This window comes from Gambusia affinis, linkage group LG09, assembly GCF_019740435.1.
Source record: "Gambusia affinis linkage group LG09, SWU_Gaff_1.0, whole genome shotgun sequence".
Lineage (NCBI taxonomy): Eukaryota > Metazoa > Chordata > Actinopteri > Cyprinodontiformes > Poeciliidae > Gambusia > Gambusia affinis.
Window position 1 is genome coordinate 1,184,839 of NC_057876.1, and position 10,162 is coordinate 1,195,000.

Sequence of the window (10,162 nt, forward strand, 5' to 3'; positions counted from 1 at the left end):
ACCACCATTGTCCCAAAGTCAAACAGCAGGTCGGATACCTCCCACAAGGAGAGTAAAGAACAGAAGGCTAAAGAAGCTGATTGTTCATGGTGATCGACAAAAGCACATTGATGGAAAGTTGAATGGAAGAAAAAAGTATGGTTAAAAAAAAAAAGAAGAGCAAAGGCTGTTTAAGAGTTTGGTGGAGATTTTCAAGTCCCAGTCACTCATATCAAGGTCATGTGACACAGAAGTCTCTTAATTTCAGACAAAAGTAAATTTTTTATTTCATTTGGAGATCAAGATGCCACAGTCCTCAGGAAGAGTGGAGAGGCACAGAAATGAAGTCCATCAGTGATGGTTTGTGCCACCTGCTGGTTCCAAAACACCTGAACTGTATAATTCTGCAATATTTAAGAGAATTCTATAGATGATGAGACTACAGATCTGAATTTCAGAAGTCCACTTTCAGATCTTGTCTCTCAGAATGAAACGTCTCCCTGTGTCCTCCTCTGAAGTGACAGAGTTGACTTCTGTTGCTCCTGCAGCGATGATGCTGAAATAATCAGCAGAACTTTCTTTGGTTTCATCGTGGATCACAGAGAAGGAATGTGGGTCTGCTTGGACAAACAGAAGGACAGAATGATGTCAGCATGAACTGAGTCAGAGATGCACTGACTGATGTTTGCTTCACCTGAAAAGTTTTCACATGTGTGTAAGAGAATAACAGATGAGTAGAAGAAACAATGGCTACAACAAAAGAATAAGTCATAATCACCTTGATTTAGACTTCAGTCAAACTGAGTTTAGACTTAATGTGCTGAAATCTCTAAGGACTTAGGAGTCAACTTCTCTAATGTACATTAATGATTCATCAGCTGAACAAGCCTTTGATCCAATCAAACAGGACATGTCCGCTCCTCTTTAACCCACCAGAACCTTTGTTTGTCCTCTGGCTGTTGCTGATGCTTTACCTCTTAGTGATAAGTCCCATTGTCTTCATTTCAGAGCATTCTGTGTTCAGTTTCTAACCCGTCAGACTGACTTCACCTTCGTTCCACCTCTTTACACTCACAAAGTTGAACCAGCTCCACATTTTCCCTCCTGCGTGTTCCAGCACCTCCTCTTCACAGCTCACTGGTTTACATATTGGATCCATTGCTGAGAATTTCTTTAGAAATTAATATGACTTGTCTTGCCTGGACATGTTCTGTCTATAACTATTAAACTAAGCTGGAATCCAGGGAGCAGATTCTCCAAGATTCTCAGAGTCTCAAGGAGCTCAAGAATGTTTCATCCATCTGCTGAGCAGAGGTGAATGGAAAATATTGATACCACATCAGTATCAGTATTGGGTCAATACTTGAGTTTAAATTTTCTCTTGTAATTTTGTTTTTGTACTGTAGTCTCTTAACTCTACCTCAGAAAAGACTTTGTCTTGATTTGCTTTCATGATCAATTTTTCTAATTTTTACATTTCTTTTATGTTAATATGTTTGTCCAAATTTCAACAAAATAATTCAAAGGAAAAAACACAAAAACACCTTAAGTTCAGAAGTTTGATGACATATTAAACTTAAATCTAAAGTGTTGGTATCAACGGTACTGGCACTACTGGTATTGGATTTACACCAAAAATTGCAGTATTGCAAGAATTCAACAAATATTTATTTAAATATATATTTAATGCTGGTTCATAAGTAACTTAATGAAGCACTACTGCTGCATTGAAACATTTTTTTTAATCTTACTGCCAGCAGATTGAGACAGAAAGTGATTGAAGGCAGGATCAGGTAGACACCATTCAGAGTAAAAACAATCACTTTATTACCAATAGTAATCATGAAGTCCTGTTGTCGTCATGACAACAACACGACCCCCCAGTTTCCACTCACATCACTACCCAGTACAGTAGAACCTCACAGAGTATAAGGAATAATTTAAGACAGTCAGGCTATTTATAAATAACTGCAGTGATCAAATGTCAGAAAATGAAACCCTCAGGTCCTCATAGAGCCAGAACACCCAGGAGCCCCTCCCCCCTCCACTACGGCCCCTTCCTGGCTGTTCAGTCTCACCATCAGAGTTCCACCAGAAGAGATTCTACAGCAGTCAGCTTCAAACAAACAGGAAGGTTTAAGACAAGCTCAACATCAGGTCAAAGGTCAGGTTCCTCTGATGTGGCCGTCCTAGTTTCAGCTGGAGCTGTGATTGGCTGCCTACAGCCTACAGCAGCCTGTGAGGCCCCTCCTTGAAGCTGATGTCACAGAGCAGGGCCAGGTGGTCTGAGGGGTAGTGGTATGAGGGCAGGCGGTCGGGTCCGATCTGCTGCTCTGTGGGGATGTCCAGCAGCGCCTCCACCCTCAGGGCGCGTTCGCTGTACCAGATGTAGTCCAGAGTGCTGCAGCTCTCTCCAGATGGGCGGATCTTCCAGCTGGTGTACGCCGGCTCCGTCTGCCCATCACCGCTCAGTAGCTTGTAGGCCGAGCTCAGGCCCAGAGGGGAGGAGCTAAAGCGCCTGTAGACGTCCTCTGAGGGCTCGGCGTTGAAGTCCCCACACACCACCAGAGGGACGGGCCCCGGTCCAGCCTCCGAGCCAGGGGCCGTGATGCCCTGCAGGTTCTGCAGCAGGTCGGCGCCTTGCGCGCTCCGCAGCCTCTCCCAGCCGCTGCGGGCCTTCAAGTGTGTGACGGCCACACACAGCTGGCGGCCCGTGGCCAGGCAGCGCAGTGTCTGGGCGATGGCCACCTGGTTGGTGGGCAGCATCATGGCCGACAGTCGCAGGTGGACTGTGGAGTGCAGGTGGAAGCGTGAGCGGCGGTAGAACAGCGCACAGCCGTCAGGGCCGTTGTTGTGCTCCACATCCAGACAGGGAGACCAGGGTTTGGGTAGGAAGTTGCCATGGTAACCGAGACGGGCCATAATGGGCTGGAAAGTGTCATAGTAGTGGTCAACTTCCTGGAGACACACGATGTCTGGTCGGTAGGTGAGGATCTCCTCCAGGATCTGGTACTTCCTCTCATGCCAGCTGAGAGCCTCTAGGGGGCAGCGGATGAAGCTGTCCTTCCCCTCACCGAGAGCTGCACACACACACACAGCATGAACTCACACCATGAACAAACAGTAGCTGACAGAACACAGCTCCTCTCAGCACTCAGAGCCTTACCTTGGGCCAGGATGTTCCACTGCAGGACCCGTATGGACGGGTTGTGCTGGTGGCTGCAGGGCGCCAGCAGCCTGGGCAGGACCAGGTCCCGGTGAGGCCGGGCCGGGCGCCGCCGCAGCGCCTCCTCACACTCTCTGAGCAGCTGCTCTGGCTCCACCTCCACCAGGTCCTGGTCCTGATCCAGGTCCGGGTCGGGCTGGACCAGAGAGGAACTGTTCAACGCCTGGGCCATCGTCCCAAACAACCTGCTACTGCTGCTGCCCATTGGACAAACTGTGTGGGGGTGGGGGTGGTGGGGGAGGACAGAGACACATTAGTCACAAGAAGCTGGGGTCAAAGGTGAAACACGGTGGCGGTGAACCGCACTGACGTTGACTTGCTTCAGCCTGTAAAGCCGTGGTTCTGTTAATTAAGGTCAAGTCCAGTTTATTTGTAGAGAACATTTCAGCAACAAGGCAGATGTACATCATAAAACATCATACAGTCAATAATTATGAAACAAACAATAAACATTACATTTTGTCAAATGTCATCATCAAAATCAAGAAAACATACATCAAATATATTGATCAATGTTCAGTTCTGAATCTAAGGCAGCTGTGAACATCATCTTATCCCCTCATAAATAAGCTGCAACAGTTTACATATTAATTTATTGCAGTTCAGTTTATTAATTCAATTTGTAACATTTAATCCAGACTGCTCAGTGATTCTCAAAAGTGAAAATGTGCAAATGATCTGTGCTCAGTTCTTAATAGTTGAAGTTAAATGACCCCACCAGTCTGAGTAGAAAACTACTTCTGCTGTCTGAACCAGCAGCCTATTGAGCACTGCTGCCACCTAGTGACTAGAGGCTGGTTTATGGTTCAAACATGAATAAAAGATCCATCCATCCATCATCTTTCATCCTTAATCCTACTTGGATTAAGGATGGGGGCAGGGGGTGGAGGATGGGGGGTAGGGGTGTGTGTGTGGGTGTGACCATGGACATGTCACCAGTCCATCACAGGGCAACACAGAGACAGACAGAACAACATCAGGCACGCATAACTAAGGAAAATTTAGAGACCAATCAACTTGACAGTCAGGTTTTGAACCCATGTATGCACAGGGAGAACATGCAAACTCCATACATGAAGAAAGACCCTGAGCCAGGATTCAAACCTAGGACCTTCTTGCTGCAAGGCAACAATGCTACCAACTGCACCACTGTGCAGCCCATGAATAAAAGACATGAATACCAAAGGGAGTGAGAGGCAGACAACTCACCACCTCACTATTTGAAAAGAACAGATTTAAAGAAATTGGATCACATGGATCCAACAGAGGAGGAAGCCAGGTACCAACGGTCCCAACATCTAGAACATTCCTGCAGCTGGGAACCCAAATGTGAACATCTGCTACTGCACCAGAGGTACAGTACATAAATGTACTGGGCCAGAAATTGATCTATAATTCTAGTAGGGTAATGTGGTTGTCTAAAGACAAAATGACCATTCAGGGTCAAGTGCACCACAAAGTGTAATTACCAGCACATCAGTAAACAAGACTTCAGTAAGCTGAGAGAAGGGCGATTCTGCTCCCCTGCCAGGTCTTACACTAAACAGCTTTGAGGGAATCTCCTAAGCTGTAGTGAGAGTCAGCATCTGTGATCTACAACAGCTAACCACCAGGTGGAGGAAGGAAGGTCTTACCCAAGGCCTCCATCTTTGGTCAGATCTGAATCCACAGAGCAGGACGGTCCCTCAGTCTGTCAGTTCCTTCTCTGATAGTCCTGCACTAGAACGGCCCTTCTTCCTGTCTGCTGTGACTCAGCTTAGCGTCTCATCCTCCCTGACTCATCAGGCCCCTCCCCTTCCTGCTGGCTGGGTGACAGAGTAACCTCTGGGAGACGCACTAAGCCAGGCTCAGACCAGAACAGCTCTTTAATTGAGATGAAGATGAGGGTTGATGAACAGATGAAAGGAGCTGCGTGCGTTTAGACAGAGGCTCACAGTTCAGAACCATGTTAACGCTTTTCTCAAGAAATTATTTATTGCTGAAATAGAAAGTGTACGTTAGAACTTCTACACTCAGACCTTAGAACTTTATCTCTTTCAGAATAAAGTTTATCTACGTCAAACTGGAGTGACCAACATGTGATGGTGTGAGCCTCCAGCTGTGAAATTAACATAAGATCTAATCAACATCTTTTTCTAGGAGGTCTGGATGTGAAAACAGCCACAGTATCTTTGAAACCAAAATGAAACTACAGAGCAGAAATACAGAAGACTCAGGTCTGAACCACTCCTTCACATCACATTACTGCCATTAACCCTGACAATGCAGGTAATGATACAGTTCCATCTATCCGTGAGCCCATTAAAGTAAGCACTGTGAGAGGTAAAACATAATAACTCCACCCTGGAATAAGAAAAAAAGCTTTCCTTTTGCATTACCTCTCATTCTTCTTCTCCTCCGGTTAGGCCAAGTCCGGTGTAGACTCTCACCTGATTTGAGCTGAAAACCAGTCAGATCAACCAGAATAGTTACCACACTAACTGACAGATGTGCCCTTAAACGATGAATGGAGCTCAGTCTTGGAGGTATTCTGTCACAGATGGTCATGTTGGATGGATTTACACGACCTTCAGAAATGCTAGTATGGAAGCAAAATACTGCTGAGATCTAGGAAACATGCAGATAATCACAGGGTTTTGAATCACAATCCCTCAAAACCAGAACTCGGAACCACATCAGGTCTGTTCTAAAGACAAAGTTCTTTAGTCTGCTCTGTAAAACCAAATGGGTTGAACCTGTGTAGTATTTTCTATCCATCTAAACAAATCCACACACTGACAGGTGGCAGTATCTACAGGTTTACCGTCTAGTCCAAAGGCGCTTTGACATGTGGCAGGGGAAAGCTAGAGTCAAACTCTTTTCCACTGATCCCCTGCCTCTACCAGAAACACAAACTGATACTTACACCACCTACATTCCACGTGGACCCGGTTCCAGTCAGTCTGAAGGATCTCCACGGAACAACTGTCTGTCTACACCCGTCCTCTCCGTTGGACCTTCAGTCATCCCAGTCTTTCTCCTCTGAGTGTCGCAGAGTGACGGCACAGAGTCATCATGACACAAAGCGATGACTCACTCACAAGAATGGTCTTGTTTTCCCTCAAACAGGCACACACACAAACCAGGCCAAGCAGGAAGTGCAATGAGAAGCTCAGTCAACTGGAACGTCAGGCTACATGGTGGAAAGGCAACAGGCCTGATAAATCTGAACTCCCATGACTCAATTTAATCTCTGTCCTTTTGACTCTAATAGTTTTACTATTCTGAAGCCATCTATCATATTCAGTCCAACTGTGCAACATATGGAACTGACGCAGAACCTGCACAACATAGCTAGCAGTTTATATTACTGTCACTAACAACAAGAAGTTCAACATCCCAACTGGAACACAACTAAACCAAATCACTCAAAGAACATTATTACCTCTTTTTTTCTGGTATTTTAAGCATGAAGTCTCAGGACAGTACAGATTTACTCCAGAACAGCCTGATGGCACACATTCAGCTGTAGAAGAATGAGAACCCACAGCAGCACCAATCACATGCCCCCCCTAACTGAATTACCGGGAACACAAATTAGATTCACTTATACGGAATGTGAAAGAAATGACAGTAGATCATGTGATGGAAAACAAAAGCAAAGCTTTATACAGAGTCACCGAGGAACTAATTACAGAACCATTAGCAGCTATGAGCACTGAAGGTTCCAATAATGAGGAGCAAAAGCTGGAATATTTTTTATTGGAAGAGAATCTGATAGAACAACGAATAGATGGTACTGGGTAACCCAGACTCTCTTGGATATTGAGGCAGGGACAATGATCCTGTTAAAAGAAACCATTGTAAATCCCATTGGACCAATAGCACAGGACTCAACATAAATGATAGGATCCAAGGTTTCTAATGAGACATGGAAGAAGTGCAATGGACTGATAGAAAATTAACAGAACTTAATCTGAGCTCTTTTTTTTATTTATTAAAAAAAAAAAAAAAAGAAGAAGATTGGAGAGGGTGTTCCAACTCTATGAAAAAGCTCGCTGAAGAGGAGATTTAAACTCATCGCCATAAACTGAATTCAGAAGCAATACAGCTTATGTCTCACAACAGTGGACCAGATCTTTACCCTCAGGTTGTGTGGATAGTGGATCTCCACATTGGATGTTATGCCCTCTTGATATGGAAATTAGCAGTCATACAAAAAGACTAAAAAGTCAGCTAAAACAGTGTTGGACTAACCAGCTGTTAGCTTCCACCACTCCAAGGTGTCTGTACTTTCCAACAAGCTCCTGGTGACTCAACAAATAAGGCAAATATTGCTAGTAAAAACCTTCATCAGCACTACTGTAGTAAATTTGTACTGTGTGCCAGTTAAATATTTTTATGCATAGGGGACAAAGTACATGCCCTGTCGATCCATAATCAGCAGGGCATTGACTGTCTTCATGCATTGTTTCTATTCATATTGTTGATTTCAGCTCTTCAATCCCATCTAGTTCACTCAACATATCAGAACAGAAACTGAGGCAGACCTAGATCTAGTTCACCATGTGTAAATCGTCTGTTGACTGAAGTCCTAAATCAGTTACACAATAAGCCACATTGAGACTATTAACGCAAAGATCAGCATGAAATGTTTGAACAATTTCAGTTTTAAAACACTAAGGCCCAAATAAAAAAAGTAAAGGTATTAGTTTTGAACCATTTACAGGGGAGGATCCAGGAGAATTGGTTTAACCATTTGAAGACCTGGCCATTTGTCAGCAGCTCTGATTCACTGCTACTCTGAGAAGAGAAGTGGAGAGTCATGGAATTCAGACGGAAGTAAAGAGAGAATGAGCCGGAGGAGATTATTGGGCTCAGGTATCTGCCGGAGGATCATCAGGATCAGGGTTAAGGTTCATCCGCTCTCAGAGTTTTAGTGGTGGCAGGAATAGAGATGACTTGGCAAGAACAATGACACACCATGCAGTCAGGCACAAAATGCCTCCTACTGCTGGAATATTAGGATTTTAAGAAGTTTTTTAATTTTATGTACGCATTTCTTATGACGGGAAGTAATTTTAATGTTTTGCCTCAACTCAAGTCTGACAGAGAATCTGCAGGGGAAGTAAAAGATTAGGGTAATGGCAAGAAGGTTTTCTAATCTTGAAGCTAATCCCTTTGGCTAAATCTTCAAAATGCCCCTACACTGTTGTAAGCAGGGTCTGAATGCCGGTAAGCCAATAAAGATTTAGTGATTGACTTTTGAGAAAGGTAAAAGTAGTTTTTGACATTTTTTTGTTTTACAGAGTATTAAAAAATTATTTAATAAAAAAATCATGACAGATGGTCATTTTTCATTTCCTGGCAGACACATTTGCTTAAATAAAATTAATCTTAAATCTTAATCCACCAGGCTCATGAATAATTTTGGGGTTTACCATACATCCCACACCTGTTATTTGTGTAAATATTTCAGAAGAGTCTATGGATTCTCAGAACCAGAACCAAACATGGAGAAGCGGCATTCAGCTTATGCACCACCAATCTGGAGCAAACTTCCAGAAAACTGCAAAACAGCTGAAACACTGAGTTCTTTTAACTTAAGGCTAAAGCCCCACCTGTATAGAGTTTCTTTTGAACCTTAATAAATGGAACATTGACCAATATTTTCGGCATGTACTGATGATTTTGATGATGGCTATCATCAAAATGTAATGTTTGTCCCTGGTTTTTCAATTGTCCACTGTATGTTTTTTTATGATGCGAATTTAAACTGCCTTGTTGCTGAAATGTGTTTTATAATTAAACTTTATTGGTTGATTGATGTTTTTGGGTCTAAAGTATGTACAACTCAAAGAAGATAATAAGCTTGTTAAATGTTCATAAAATAAGGTCAGAAGTATTTGACAATGCTAAAAGTAAATATGTGGATGTCAGAGCAAACAAAGAGCAAGAAAATGTACAGGCAGGGTACTCTGTATTTTCACTTTTTTTGCTGATTTCTTATCAGTTCAGCACACTTTATGTGGTCTGCTACAGCTATAAAAAGTATCAGTAAACAGGGAACAGGTCTGTGAACTTCATAGCAAAATATTACTTAAATATGTTTGAAATAATTAGGTTCTGTTGAAGGCAGATATGTTAGAATATTTACAACGAAGCGGTTTTCAAGCCACAATGTATGGCTTGAAGACGTTACTTTCCCATTCTACTCACTTTGGCCATAATGATCATCTGGAACAAGAAATAAATATACCAGATTGACACTAAAAAAGATGAAAGTCTTGTTGGTTTTTAGATTGTAGTTTTAATTTGCTCGTCTCTAATGAGGCGAAGTAGACAGCAAGTTCTCAGTTCGGTTGCCATAGTAACATAGAGAAGGAGGTGACACGTCGGGGGCCTCGCGGGGTACCACCAACCCGGAACCCACAGTTTGACTCATGAAGACGCCACGTCGCGGCGTGTTGATAGGTCAAAGTTTCTTGGTGACATGTTACTGAAAACAGAGAGTGGTACCTGGTGCTGTTATGGTGCTGGCTGCGGCACCCGGCTTCAGCGGGCCACCGGTTCTTCTGACTCCCCTTCCTCTGGGGCCAATGTGACAACAGCGGGTTCCAGTAGTGTCTGACCCAGCCGGGGGAAGCGGTGTCCGGGCTGGTTGTCCCCCCACTGATGAAACGCATATTTGGCTGAACAAAGCGGAATAACGACGAGCTGAATTCATTCTGAACTGTCGGGAGCTGCACTAAAAAAGCCTTTCGTCTTTTCACTATTTTTGACAAAACTGAGTTATTTAATTCAGCTAAAACTTTCTAATGTTCCCCTTCACGCGGCTTCTTCTCTCTGTAAAACTGAAAGAAGACGGAAAGCCGGCCGGTAAGTTACATCATTTTTCTGAGTTACAGAACGCCGGAACCGCTTTGAGGGGAAACCTACTGGTGGAATAGTCCACAAGGCTCTGAGAAAATCTCACAG

The 10,162-nt window shown here is 43.7% G+C and overlaps 1 protein-coding gene across 2 annotated transcripts in view; it reads right to left on the minus strand.

Annotated features, from left to right (window-relative positions):
- Positions 1-1,782: 1,782 nt before the first annotated feature.
- The window catches only part of nocta (nocturnin a), an 8,611-nt gene continuing 231 nt past the window's right edge, over positions 1,783-10,162 (minus strand). Inside the window, exons 1-3 of one of the 2 annotated variants that reach the window (XM_044126141.1) lie at positions 9,704-10,162; positions 3,146-3,418; positions 1,783-3,059 (exon numbers count right to left, since the gene is read on the minus strand). The exon at positions 9,704-10,162 is cut by the window's right edge and continues 231 nt beyond it. In XM_044126141.1, coding sequence (XP_043982076.1) covers positions 2,206-3,059; positions 3,146-3,418; positions 9,704-9,911 — 1,335 coding nt within the window. In that variant the 5' untranslated portion in view covers positions 9,912-10,162 and the 3' untranslated portion in view covers positions 1,783-2,205. Of the gene's footprint in view, positions 3,060-3,145; positions 3,419-6,110; positions 6,335-9,703 lie in introns of those variants that run through there. The other variant, XM_044126142.1, reaches the window with a different exon arrangement.